Below are 15,134 nucleotides of genomic sequence, written 5' to 3' on the forward strand. Positions count from 1 at the left end.
ACTTCATGTGCAGCGAGCATGCCTATAGGGCTGTGCTGTAGTTCCCCCCCCCCCCCCCCCAACACACACACACACACACACACACACACATACACACACGGGTCAGGGGGTGGCTATTTGAAGAGCACCTGCTGCCTTTAAAATTTCCCAGCCAGTCAGCATTGTTCTAGTGTCTAAATATAATTGCTGACATACCGTACTTTACAAAGAGATAGGAGAGCTGCCTGCCAGTGTAAAGACAGGAGTTTACAGGATGACGTTAGATTATTTCATCTCACAGGGAATGTTTGATAATTCCAGACAAACCACTAAAACCTTATTTCCTCTGTATTTTTTATTTTAATATACATTAGGCCAACCTATTTGCACATTACATTTAAAGCCTTGCTTCCTGCTTAGTAGTCTTGGATAGTGTTTGTGCCTTGCTGATCATATTCCAAAGGAATTCTTCCAGACAGGATGTGTCTGATTGGAAATTGTAGAGTCACTAATCTATTATACTAAAAACCAAGAGATCACCCACGCTAAAAGCACGGGTGATCTCTTGGTTTTTAGTGTTGTCTATCCGCTGCTTTTCAACCATATAATAATGGATATATTTGAATTTAGGGCTACGCATCTAATTGATACTAATGATATTTTTGCTAATGCATTTGAACCACAAAATGCGGTTGAGACTTAAAAACGTACTTACCTCAGAGTTGCATCTTAAAGTGGAGTTCCACCCAAATGTGGAACCTCCGCTCATTTGCTCCCCCCCCCCCCCCCTCCGGTGCCACATTTGGCACCTTTCAGGGGGGAGGGGGGGAACGGTTACCTGTTTTTTTTTTACAGGTACCCTTCCCCACTTCCGGGAACATCACCGCAGCTAAGTGAGGACCCCTCCTCCTATCCTCCGCCGCCGAGCCAATCCGAATGCTCAGCGAGCTTCGCGCATTCGCAGTAGGGACCCGCCCGTGAAGCCGCAAGGCTTCACTGCTGGGTTCCCTGACCGGCAATGGCAGCGGGAGCACCCGACTGTGGTGCTGACATCGCTGGACTCCAGGACAGGTAAGTGTCCTATTATTAAAAGTCAGCAGCTACAGTATGTGTAGCTGCTGACTTTTAATTTTGGGGGGGGGGCTGGAGGCTGGAACACCGCTTTAATTGTGATGTGGCATTCCTTGAAAGATACCTGGTGGTTAAAATTGTCCCTAGGAGTTTAAGGTGGGATTTTACCATTTTAAACCCCCCCCCCCCCCATAAAGATGACACGGACACAGTAGAGTCTTTCCAATTTTTTAACAAAGCCGGTTTGTCTTTGTTTAATTTTTGGATCACCAAAAAGAAGAGAAAATTATTGGTTATTGATGAGGAAGTTAGTGCTCTTAAGAATAAATTAGAATGAAAGGACAAGATGAATACATTAAAAGATCAGAGGATCCAAAAAACATATTGAAAAAGAGGAGCAAGATCAAAAAGTAAAAAAGAGGAAAAAGTATATTAGGGGCACTGAGGATTATAAAACGAATACTGTATTTAAATGGCAAGCTAAACTGATTTCTAATGACAAGACGAAGGATGTGCGCACCTGTTACGAATGGTGGCCAATCCTATATTCGCTCCCCATCTACCACCATCTGGTAATGGGGCTGATTCACCTAGTCTATGGTGGAGGTCAAAGAAGGGGTAGGGTAGAACATCAGTCCGTAGTGGGAGCGGACGAGGTCACACTAATCAAAATGAGCCTATTATAGCGAACATTAAAAAAAAAGGTTTTCCTAAACATAGCCTCTCAAAGCATTTTGATTGTCACCATGGTGGAGACCTTAAGGGGTATCTCTTTTATGGCCATAGACCAATACCAGCCCCATTGGAGAAGTATTCATATCAGGAGAAAGATTTCCAAGCTAGAAACCAAGTGAATTTTCTGGCTGAGATCTTATAGGCCCCAAGGCCTAAATATTGAGTGGGACATCAATGCCTTTTTAATAAGTTAAACTTATTATATCATTGATGAGCTGGTTCCATTTTATTATTTATTTTTTCTTACGTATATTTTTGTTAATTTGATTGTAGTTTATATGTTTTAAACACTGTTTTTTTATGTATTTTGTCCATTTGATTCTATGTTGTTGTATTTTGCTTGCAGATTTGTTTTTAAGGTTTGATTTTTTGGTATTGGTGGCTGTTATTTCCAGCCATTAGATGCTGCTATCAGCGTCCTCTATTTAGGGTTATGGAGATGTCACATATTCATTTATTTAGGAATCCAAATCTGGCACGCTATCCAGGCTAGCCAGTTTTTGCTATTGGATTCTTCATACTATATATTGGTTTTATATATTTGTTTTTGATGCGGCGAGACCCAGTGTTTGTATCTTTATATATTTTTAATTTTTGTTTTATGATTTGCTGCTATTTTTGACCTTCTTCATGGAACACATCTGCATAAGTAACGAGGTTGTTGTTTTGGCCTACATGGAACGCATTTATATTACTTCCGGTTAAGGTGCTGGGACATGTTTGTCCCTGGAATATAGTGAAGTTATTTCCAGTTCACCTGTGTTTACATCCATGCATTCTGCGGTGTATTTGCGTCATTTCCGGTTGGACGAGGCTTCACGCCCGCCTTCCGGAAACGCCGCTTCCGGGGCTGCTTTTTGTTAATTTGTTCTTGTTTCTCTGTGAGTTGATTTATCATTTCCTGGGCGCTACCCTATAAAATTAGTGATGGGCAGGTATGTCGCCATGCCCCTGATGACGTCTGCTTGTGACTAAACGCGTCGGGAGGAGCTAGGTCACATGACGTCGCCACACTGGTTAATCGGCCATACTGTTAGATGGAAACATCAGCTATCTAATGAGGACTTGCATGCGGTTATTATGCTTCTGTTTGTGAGTATTTTGGATCTTACCAATTACTGCGCAATTTGGTTCTTTTCTGCTTATCCCTACATATATCTGTCATGAGAGTCTATATATGGTGGTATATGCCGTTTTATTGAAGATCCTTGATGCCATAGCAGTGGAGAGTTGGAGTGAGATATGCCTAAGCTTTAGTGACTACTCTTGCAAAAGTAGTCCATCTTTTGGGGTAAGAGTCAGTGTGAACTATTTTCTTCGGTGGCGGATTCTTCTCAACACTTCCCCTGCATGCATTTTTGCACATTTATGGACTTTTTTTTTTTGGAATATTGTTTTTCATTTGCATATTGGGCTTTTTAAGAGGTCTTAAGCGCTGCATTTGTGTGTTATTACTAATTTGGTATAAGCACAAATTTACACAGCGCTTTACATTCTATGTATTTACATCAGTCTCTGCCCCCTAGGAACTTAAAATCTTGCATACATTCATATACTAGGGACAGTTTAAACATACACTATATTGTCAAAAGTATTGGGACGCCTGCCTTTACATGTACATTAATTTTAAGGGCATCCCAGTCTAGTCTTTAGCAGGGTGGATTTGATATAAATCACTAGTAAAAAGGCTTGATTTAAATCGCCTTGATTTAAATCATAATTCTTAAAGAGCAACTGTCATCTCTGTCCCGCAGCAGCTCCTCCTCTGACCCGCTGTTGACTCACTGACATTCCCATTCCGTTTAATGGGACGTCTGGTGATGGGGCAGTGAGATAACAAGGTGAGGGACGTGGCGGCAGCAAGTGAGTGGATGCCCGCTAACAGGCGCTGCCATAATGGATCTGAAATGACAGGTGCTCTTTAAATGTAAGGCCTTATTCTTGCTCTGGTAGTTAGAATCTTTGATATTTGCTAACAAAATGAAGGTTTTCTATTTAGAATAATGAGCTGTCAGGATAGTAAAACAGCGATATCAGAACCGATTCAATCATACAGTTTGTAGTGTACATAGATTTGCAAAACAATGGTTACTGTGAAATTGTGTGAATGCATCAATGCAGTGCATGTTCTCTCAGCTTGCAGAGCTTGGATTTACTGAATAAGTTTACCAAAAATGTAAATATTGCAGAATATACAGCCTCATGCTACATAACTATGCTACATTTCATGCTGAATAAACTAAATTATTAATGTATCTTAAATAGAAATTATCTTTAGATAGATATTTATTCCAAAAGCATTTTATTCAAATACATTTGATAAAAATAAAAAAATAAATCAGATTTAAATAAAAAAAAATCAGATTTTTTTATTTTATATTTATTTATTTTTTTAAATATTGATTTTTGTCCACTCTAGTCTGTAAGGTTCAATATTGAGTTGGACCACCCTTTGTAGCTATAACAGCTTCAACTCTTCTGGGAAGGCTGTTCACAAGGTTTAGGAGTGTCTATGGGAATGTTTGACCATTCTTCCAGAGGCATATTTGTGAGATCAGGCACTGATGTTGAATGAGAAGACTCGGCTCTTAGTCTGCGCTCTCATCCCAAAGGTGTTCTATCGGGTTGAGGTCAGGACTCTGTGCAGGTCAGTCAAGTTCCTCCACCCCAAACTTGCTCATCCATGTTTTTATGGACCTTGCTTTATGCACTGGTGCATGTGCATTTTTTTTCCAGTTTTTGATAGAGTGGAGAGGGATTAGAACACCTGAGCGTTTTTATTGCTGTCTGTGCAAAATTCACCAGGCTAAGGTTGTCTCTTATTATCACTTTGTGTGTGGCACCAAGGATCTTTCCTCTCTTCCTTCCATGGGATTTCACATGTCATGCAACTTGGGGCCTCACGAGTCGTATCCCAAGTTGCGGCAGTGTGAACCAAGCCTTAAAGTTGAAGTTTAAGTGTGGCTTTTTGCATAGTTACATTGGCCCACCTTGGACCAGTATAAATATGTATTGTGCTATACCTGGCTGATTCCTGTGTAAGCTGGAAATCGCTAGGCATCAATACTACAGTGATCTCCACTTGCTTCCAGCGCCCATGCTGAGAGGCTGCTCTGCTTGTATAGAGAACACAGGAGGTTACTCATTCACCAGAGGTGCCATGCAGAGAACACGTGAATTTTCTTAGTGAATGCAAAGTGTTCTCCGATTGGATGAGGTGGACAGGCAGGGTGGTAACATCACACTCTCCACCTTGTCCAATCCACTGATTATATAAGTTTATCTACGCCATAGATGTGCCAGTTGTCATACGTACTTCTTTTAACTCCCTCCCACTACCCCCCCCTTTTTTATTGTCCAATCCGTAAACGCCTTGCATTCGTTGAGAAAAATGCAAGGCATTCTGTGAATGATGTCTTTGCCACGCAGTCAACCCCCTGTTTTGGCAATGCAGAATGAAAGCCACTTAGCACGAGACCTGGAAACGAGGCAGTCGCTGTAAAAGCAATGTCTAGTACAGTGATTTCCAGCTTTCACGAGGATCGGCCAGGTATGACACAAATACTTACATTGGTCCAAGCTATCTAAAAATATCCACACCTGAACTCCAGCTTTCATGCAGCACACATTAAAGCAGAGCTCCACCCAAAAGAGGAAGCTCAGCTTGTTTGCTTCCTTCCCCCTCCGGTGTCACATTTGGCACCTTTCGGGGTGAGGAGGGAGCCGGTACCTGCTTTTAACAGGTACCCATCCACATTTTGGGATACCTTGCCGCTGCAATATTTCACAATGGTTCGGCTCCTTACTCAGCTGCCAGGCCAGTTACAAAGCGAAGCGCGCTTCGTGCATGCGCAGTTGGAGTCTGAAAAGGCTTCACTGTCGGTTTCTCTTACCATGAATGGCGGCAGCAGCAGCACCCGAGAGCCGATCAGAAAGTTGGCTGGGGTGCCGACATCGCAGGGTCCCTGCACAGGTCAATGTCCTAATATCAAAAGTTAGCAGCTACAATATTTGGTGGGGGGGGTGCGGAACTCCTATTTAAAGCACTGCAGAAAATCGCAAAAAATGTGGCTCCAGCCTAAATGAGAGACCGTTACAAGAACAGACATCAGGGGCAAATTTGCTAAATCTAGGAATACATCTATAGATTGTGGACAGAAATGACTTCATCGTTGTCTTGTATTTCCCTGCAGACACTTGATGGTAACGTATATGATCACCTGAAGGATTACCTCATGGGGTTCAACCGGACGGAGCTGGAGACGTGTCAAGCTGTCCAGAACACATTCCAGTATTTGTTAGAGACGTCTAGTCGGGTAAGCGTCCATTGTCGCCTTTGTTCTCCTTTGTGTTGGCTAGGGAATCCGACCTGAGAGGCAGGGCCTGAGGACTCTAACATGAACACACCAGGCAGATATGAAGTTCTAAAAAGTGGATGAGATGTAGGCTTTTTACCCCCACACACACCTAGGTGAGTTGAAGCAGGCCACCTCTGCCTCATTGGTGTTTTGCTGGTAATTTAGCTCTGGAAACACTAATATCTAAACCACACAAATGTTGTGAGCCCTGCTGTTTGTAGGCCTCTTGCTTTCTGCAGATGAAAGAAATGTTGACCGCACTCCATACCATAGAGGATAAAAGTATCCTTTATTCCATAAGCTCCAAATGTGAACTATGTCATAACAAAATGATAGGCCACAGCAAAGGTTGACGCGTTTCACAAATTAACTTTACTTAGTTATAACCTAAAATGCACCTCTAGTTTTAACCTTTAAATGGTATATACTCAGCTGGGTATAATAGGTGCTTATTTGTGCCGTTGAACACATTCATTAGGTTCCTATTGTCGACCAAGGAAATAATTAAAGAAATAAAAAAAATATATAATTTTAAAGGGTAACTCTACTTTCATGGAAAAAAATGGCAAATAACGAACAATATAGCGTATGCAATTGCAACACAAATCATATTGTATTTAAATGGTATTAAAAATTACCTTTCCCTTTCAATCTGCAGCTGTTGTATTTTTCTGAAAATGCAATATGGCTACCTGGAGTTGTTGTGTACACAGAATGTATACTCACCACACCCCAGAAACATCATTTCCTGCTCGTGTGATTGGCTCACCAATTTTCCCAGAAGTCTGCCTAAGATATAAGTCAGATTTCTGGTATCACCTGCAACAAAAATGTCATTTTTGGTGGAATACTCCCAATAGGAACACTTCTAAAGGGATGCAGGCCCAGCAGCTTTCCTCATTAGTGCTCTGCAGCTTCCACAGCTGACAGATAATTATGATACCACTCCCATTAGACCCACTCAGCACAGAGGAACAAACAATGGTTTATTCAGAATAACAAAAGGTAGGAATCTGCAACAAAGTTTGTTACAATCCTTGTAATGTACAGAGATCACCCAGAGGGGAATGTTTGTTTCTCAACAAAAGTGGAGTTACGCTTGAAGTAACAAACAATGAATGCTATAAAAACAACATAAACACATACGGGGTTGTAGAACCTATGTACTTTCCCCACTGGTGTGTGGGTATGAATGTTAAAGGCACAAATCATGTAAAAATATTTGTAGATCGTATATCATATTAATGGACCCATAGACCTGCAAGAAAAACCAATACCAATCTCGCAAAGCATGAAAGATATAGCTAAATGCTCTTGCTGTCTGAGCTACATGTTACAAGAAGCTGCAGGCTTCCCCCAAATCACTTGGGAGCATGAAAAACCAAAGCTTCAACACATGACATGAGACCTTTAAAAAACATTTTTGAAGTTTTGGGTAGGGTGCAGAAGAGTTAAAACCCTTGTCAGATTATTTTGTGCTCTCTATGTCCTGCTGGAGAACATTCCCTTCCCTTTCTGTTTTGGAAGTGTAACAGGATAGAAGATGAAAATTCCCATCTTAGACTGCTATGACCAGAACCTCTGTCCCTATGGGAAGATTTCCACCTCTTGCTCACAAAAGAACATAAATTTGGGTTTTTCAATTTTTTAAGTGACGGTGGTCACAAGGACAAAAAGTGACGGTGATTCAACGAAGACACAGACAGCTCTGAAAACATAAGAGGGACTAAGCCTTCCCTACATTATCAAACCCCCCCCAAAAAAAAAAAAAAATATATATATATATATTTATATTTCTGTACATACACACTCACACTATATTGGCAAAGTATTGGAATGCCTGCCTTTACACGCACACAAACTTTAAAGAGGAAGTAAACTCAAAAAAAAAATCCGAGAAAAAAAAAGCCCTGTAAAGAGAAAGGCATAATGAGCTAGTATGCATCGCATACTAGCTCATTATGCAGTACTTACCTTAAAACGAAGCCCCCGCCGTGCCGCCACCTCAGCGACAGGACGGCGACATGTCCTGCCGTCCCGCTTCCGGGTTCGCGTCCTCCGGCCATCTGATTGGCCGGAGGCGCGATTACATCACTCCCGCGCATGCGCGCGGGAGCCGCCGTTCACGGCACTGAGCTCTGAAGGAACGGCACGGGTGGCCGTTCCCTCAGAGCGCCTGCGCCGATGACGTCATCGGCAGTTTGCGCTGTAAATATCTCCTAAACGGTGCTAGTTTGGGAGATATTTATAGCACCTATAGGTAAGCCTTAATATAGGCTTACCTATAGGTAAAAGTTATACAAGAGGGTTTACAACCTCTTTAATGGCATCCCAGTCTTAGTCTGTGGTGTTCAATGTTGAGTTGGCCCATCCTTTGCAGCTATAACAGCTTCAACTCTTCTGTCCTCAAGGTTTAGGAGTGTGTCTATGGGAATGTTTGACCATTCATCCAAAAGCACGTTTGTGAGGTCAGGCAATGTTGGATGAGAGAGCTTGGCTCGCAGTCTCCGCTCTAATTTATCCCAAAGGTGTTCTATGGGGTTGAGGTCAGGACTGTGCAGGCCAGTCAAGTTCCTTTACCCTAAACTCTCTCATCCATGTCTTTATGGACATTGCTTTATGCACTGGTCCAAATCATTTGGTGGAGGGGGGATTATGGTGTGGGGTTGTTTTTCAGGGGTTGGACTTGGCCCCTTAGTTCCAGTGAAGGGAACTCCTAAGGCGTCAGCATTCCAAGACATTTTGGACAATTTCCTGCTCCCATGGCCCCTTCCTGTACCAACGTGACTGTTTTCCTAAATTTTTATACTACTTTACCAAAGAGTGGCACACAAGCATGACATGTTCTTCATGAATGTGCAAATTTGTGCACGCTTAAAAGCTAGACAAGTGTGAATGCAGGTTTAAAGCACACGATAGTCATATCACTGCAAGTACTAAATGATCGTTAGGTCTTGGGGTAGAAATATATGATTCTCTCCCCAATATAAGGCAATCCTCTACCCCAGTGTGACCTGTCCCCTAAAGCCCCATCCTTCCAAGTACAGTGCAGAATGGCAAGGGCCTGCCCACAACTCAGAGCGACAAGGAGAGGAGTAAAGCGCTAGAGCCTGCCATGATGAGGAATAAGGTAACTATTACAACTCTTCTGCCCCTAGATGAAAAGTGGAGCTTTAGTCAGATAATTAAGTCCTGCTAGATCACTTCATGATCCCTTTTGCAGGGATAGCTATGTAAAACATTAAAAATAAGTGCCTATACTGTTTAAAATCCAGTAATCCACTGTCTCACCCTGCTCTGCACTTGCTCTGTTGCCCTCCGATCTGCTGTCTACCTGAAGATTTACTGCAGCTCAAGGGCTCTGGGCTTTGAAAAAATGGCAGCCTCCAGCAAGAAGAGACCAGAGCAATGCTGGAGGCATTTTACAGCACACACTAATTTTGGTAGCATAATCATTAATGTGGAATATATGTTCTTGCTAAAGAACATTATTTTTTATCACGTTTGTTATGGATAAAGTTTAACTTTAAGGCCCCTTTTACACTGGAAGAGTCAGTCTGCTGATCTGCCTCATCAGCGTACGTTGGCATCCGCCGCTCCATAGAGTACAGTGGATGGTCCCATTGAGTCAGCCTAAAAAACTTGACAGGCAGATCCGATTGGTCCACCCATTTGAAAGGGCCTAACAAGCCGTTAACACTAGCAGTATGGACCACAGAGCTCAGCTTAAATTTATAGTACCAAATTTAGGATCACATAGTATAAGGAAAACGCTGGTATATTACTTTCTGCATATTCTCTTATATGTTATACATTTTCCATTAGTCATTTTCTGGAAAACTTAAAATACTTGATGATAAGGAAAAAAAAAACAATACCCAATCCTATCTTTGATGTTCCAGGCTTTCATGCAGCTGAAGTTTCCATCCTCGGTAAGAATCTCAGGATCAACCCCAATCACATCCTATGATACGTTTTTTTTCTGTGAAAGGACTTTACCTGAAGCTGAAAACGAATGCAATAATAACCATTGTGCAGACCGAAAGCATGTGCACTTACCAATCAGAATCCAGCGATCAGCGTCTAATGAATGGTTCCAGTAGATTGCTGCACACAGTCATTTTTGCATCTTTATAAGACAATTAGTGTCATGTGACATTCAGTGGGGAAAAAAAATGATTTTTGGTATCTGCATACCGTTTTGCCACAATTTTCAGATCTGTTTCGTCTAAGCCCCCTCCACCACTTATGGCTACATGTCCATGCCAAATCATTCTTTTTTTGTCTTAAAGTTAGGAAGGGTTAAAACCTCCGTCAGTTTATTTTTGCTGCCTACGTCCTGCTGGGGAGGTTTACCTTCACTTTCTGTTCTGGAAGCACAATGGGAAATGAGAGGAAATCTCTCCAAAGTGAATGGAATTCCCATTTTAGAGAGCGGTCGTAGGAGCAGGTGTCCCAATTAGAGGATTGGTCATTACTTTTTGGTCTGGTGACCACTTTAAAGCTAGGTTCACACCAGGGCCAGATCTAGCCTATCTGATCTGGGGGTACAGAAAAAAAACCTCAGGGGTGCATAATGTCAACACTGCGTGTGAGTCACTGACAGTCTGTCACAGAATTAGGGTATCAGTATTCCCTTGTTCGCTTGACGTGCTTAGGTACTGCTAATTACGATCTAGAAGTAATGTCTGACTGGTAGTGCAGGGGCAATGCAGGAGTGAACAGGGAACACTAGTAAGTATTAGGCTGTAATTGGATTAGGATAAATAAAAAGAACCCATGCCCCCATATGTCAGCTGTCCCCATCAAAGTCCCCTTTACTTCAGCTGTCCCCATCAGAGTGGCCCCTTACATCAGTTGTCCCCATCAGAATTCCCCTTTACATCAGCTGCCCCCATCGTTGTGCCTCTTTACATCAGCTGCCCGCATCGTTGTGCCCCTTTACATCAGCTGCCCCCATCGTTGTGCCCCTTTACATCAGCTGCCCCCATCGTTGTGCCCCTTTACATCAGCTGCCCCCATCGTTGTGCCCCCTTACATCAGCTGCCCCCATCGTTGTGCCCCTATACATCAGCTGCCCCCATCGTTGTGCCCCTATACATCAGCTGCCCCCATCGTTGTGCCCCTATACATCAGCTGCCCCCACCATTGTGCCCCTTTACATCAGCCGCCCCCACCGTTGTGCCCCTTTGCATCAGCTGCCCCCACCCTTGTGCCCCTTTACATCAGCTGCCCCCAACATTGTGCCACTTTACATCAGCTGCCCCCACCGGTGTGCCCCTTTACATCAGCTGTGCCCACCGGTGTGCCCCTTTACATCAGCTGTCCCCACCGGTGTGCCCCTTTACATCAGCTGTCCCCACCGGTGTGCCCCTTTACATCAGCTGCCCCCACCGGTGTGCCCCTTTACATCAGCTGCCCCCACCGGTGTGCCCCTTTACATCAGCTGCCTCCACCTGTGTGCCCCTTTACGTCAGCTGCCTCCACCTGTGTGCCCCTTTACGTCAGCTGCCCCCACCGTGTGCCCCTTTACGTCAGCTGCCCCCACCGGTGTGCCCCTTTACATCAGCTGCCCCCACCGGTGTGCCCCTTTACATCAGCTGCCTCCACCTGTGTGCCCCTTTACGTCAGCTGCCTCCACCTGTGTGCCCCTTTACGTCAGCTGCCCCCAGCGGTGTGCCCCTTTACGTCAGCTGCCCCCAGCGGTGTGCCCCTTTACGTCAGCTGCCCCCAGCGGTGTGCCCCTTTACGTCAGCTGCCCCCACCGGTGTGCCCCTTTACGCCACCTGCCCCCACCGGTGTGCCCCTTTACGTCAGCTGCCCCCAGCGGTGTGCCCCTTTACGTCAGCTGCCCCCAGCGGTGTGCCCCTTTACGTCAGCTGCCCCCACCGGTGTGCCCCTTTACGCCAGCTGCCCCCACCGGTGTGCCCCTTTACGCCAGCTGCCCCCACCGGTGTGCCCCTTTACGCCAGCTGCCCCCCACCGGTGTGCCCCTTTACGCCAGCTGCCCCCACCGGTGTGCCCCTTTACGCCACCTGCCCCCACCGGTGTGCCCCTTTACGTCAGCTGCCCCCACCGGTGTGCCCCTTTACGTCAGCTGCCCCCAGCGGTGTGCCCCTTTACGTCAGCTGCCCCCAGCGGTGTGCCCCTTTACGTCAGCTGCCCCCAGCGGTGTACCCCTTTACGCCAGCTGCCCCCACCGGTGTGCCCCTTTACGCCAGCTGCACCCACCGGTGTGCCCCTTTACGCCAGCTGCCCCCACCGGTGTGCCCCTTTACGTCAGCTGCCCCCACCGGTGTGCCCCTTTTACGTCAGCTGCCCCCACCGGTGTGCCCCCTTACGTCAGCTGCCCCCACCGGTGTGCCCCCTTACGTCAGCTGCCCCCACCGGTGTGCCCCCTTACGTCAGCTGCCCCCACCGTTGTGCCCCTTTACGTCAGCTGCCCCCACCGGTGTGCCCCTTTACGTCCGCTTCCCCCACCAGAGTGCCCCCCGTGCATCAGCTGCCCCCACCGGTGTGCCCCTTTACGTCAGCTGCCCCCACCAGAGTGCCCCCCCGTGCATCAGCTGCCCCCACCAGAGTGCCCCCCCGTGCATCAGCTGCCCCCACCAGAGTGCCCCCCCGTGCATCAGCTGCCCCCACCAGAGTGCCCCCCCGTGCATCAGCTGCCCCCACCAGAGTGCCCCCCCGTGCATCAGCTGCCCCCACCAGAGTGCCCCCCCGTGCATCAGCTGCCCCCACCAGAGTGCCCCCCGTGCATCAGCTGCCCCCAGCAGAGTGCCCCATGGATCTGTGAATGCACTCAGAGGCTAAAATCTGGGGGGGCACAGCCCACCCCAGAACCTCCCTAAATCCGGATCTGGTTCACAATTTTGTGCTTCATTCACTCCATTTTCATGCAGTTTTTGTGTTTGGCAATAAAGATTGTTTGGGTTTGCTACCTGGGAAAGAAAATTCATGCAAGGTGCATCATTCATGCATTTTCATGTGCTACCATTGACATCTGTGTGCCTCAAAACGCATGAAAGTGGACAAAAAGAATGACCTGCCCTATGTGAAAAAACTTGCTGCAATGCATAGATGTGAACAAGCATGGCACCAGCGATCTGCTGATCACTGGTGCAATGCTTTACAGGCTCCTGCAACAAAAATAAATAAATGCACTTTTTTTTTTTACCTGCAAAAAAAATTGCATTTATTTTATTTTAAGTGATATTTAAAGTTATTTTAAGTGTTATTTATTCATTAATAAAAACAAAGTAATCATTTAGCATCGCTAAAATTATATAAAAACAGTAAATGTATGACACATGAGTGACCATATGCAATAAAACAGAACAATCTATACAGAAAACTAAGTAATGTGTATATAAAATAAAAATAGTGCACAAAGAATCAGTGAAATGTAAATCAATAAAATAGTCCAGTAAAACATGGTGCATCAGTTCTTCCAAAAAAGTGCAGTGCAATCAGAGACCAAAGAAGGGATTGCAACCATCAGCACTGGTGGCAACTGTCACCAGAACAGTTGGAGAAGGTGAATTCCTTTTAGCGGGGAAACAGACAGCAAAAAAAAAAAAAAAACTGAACCGGAGGTCTAACCTTAGCCATGCTAGCCAAAAATAAAATAAACTTTTAGCATAACTTTTTTTTTTTTTTTCCTGATTCAAGTAAGCTTTCAAATTCAGTGACCTAATGGCTGATTATGGGCACCTTTTGAAGGCATAGTACCTATACATGTACAGATCACCTTTTAATCACTTTTTTTTTCTACATAAGATTGTATTGTTTTTAACTCACTGATCTCAATCTGGAAGAAAGTTTTCAGCTTTAGGTTAGGTCCTTTAAATCACCCTCAATTTTTACATCACCACGCATGCTTGCTCCTACACGAGCGACTTTTGTTGTTGTCATGGTAAGATACCCGTCAGCGGTTTATTTTCCCCCGACAAGCCTGGTTGCACTTTTATGCATCATATTATTTTATATGGTTGTTTCACATCAGAGTAAATTGAGTTGTCCTGGGTGATGGGTCCATGTGCACTTCAGTCTGGGAAGCTTCAGGACTTCTCTCCAGTTGCACCGGGTATTGCACGGTTACTGATCTCTCTCTCTGTATCTCTTCTTTCAGGTGATGAGGGATTACAATCTACAGCTGTTTATTCAGGAGAATCCCGTATTTCACAAAGCTCAGCCCTTCCAGTTCCAGCCATGTGACAGTGACACGGTAAGGATCTTTTCATTGTCTGATGGACTTTAGTCGTCTGTTACAGGTGAAATTGTCTGCAATGTTCACAATACTTTAACATGAGAATATCTTCTAATTTGGCCATTGTCTGTACCAGTTTAAAGTCTGTAACAGTTTAAAGAGAACCTATCATTTGGTGGCACACTGTATACTACAAAGAAAGCTTTGTAGAGAAGTTTGGTCATGCCATTGTTTGTGAAGGTTTGTAAATGTTAAATTATTAGGTTCTGTTCACCATATTCTCAAGCCCAAATTCTTTACAGCTAAACTCCAGACAGTCGGCTAAATAAACAGATGAAATACTACATATAGGTGAATTGTCTTCAAATGCCAAAGGTTTTTAATTCTGCTTGGGCAGTCTTGTGCTCATGGCACCCCTGCTAGGTAACGCAGCCAAGGCCAGGATCTCTCTGTTTGCTGCAGTGCCATTGAACAGTCCAAGACCAGGCTGTATATGGTCTCTTGACACTCAGTAACAAGGTCAATGCTATGTTAAGGGCTGGTGTCGGCAAGCTTTTGTTTGTATCAGAACTGCTCCTCCTTCCATACATGTCTATGGGAATGCAGAAGCTGGTCAGATGCATCTGTGAATGAATTCTGAATGATATCATAAGCGTCTCAAACTCATGTGAAAAGCACACTTTGCCTCCCCCAGTCTGCTGCTGTACAGGATTATAGTTGTATGTATAATACTAACACATATTTGTGTGTATGTATGTATAGATCTATATATACATATACAT

General features: G+C 44.6%; 1 protein-coding gene across 4 annotated transcripts in view; it reads left to right on the top strand.

Moving 5' to 3' along the window:
• Positions 1-15,134, top strand: part of FCHSD2 (FCH and double SH3 domains 2) — a 434,367-nt gene that overhangs the window by 348,244 nt on the left and 70,989 nt on the right. For 3 of the 4 annotated variants that reach the window (XM_082245226.1, XM_082245228.1, XM_082245229.1), the window contains 3 exons: positions 5,979-6,101; positions 10,046-10,075; positions 14,275-14,370. In XM_082245226.1, coding sequence (XP_082101352.1) covers positions 5,979-6,101; positions 10,046-10,075; positions 14,275-14,370 — 249 coding nt within the window. The remainder of the gene's footprint in view (positions 1-5,978; positions 6,102-10,045; positions 10,076-14,274; positions 14,371-15,134) is intronic. The other variant, XM_082245227.1, reaches the window with a different exon arrangement.

Source organism: Pelophylax lessonae (genome assembly GCF_965119305.1).
Source record: "Pelophylax lessonae genome assembly, chromosome: 2".
NCBI lineage: Eukaryota > Metazoa > Chordata > Amphibia > Anura > Ranidae > Pelophylax > Pelophylax lessonae.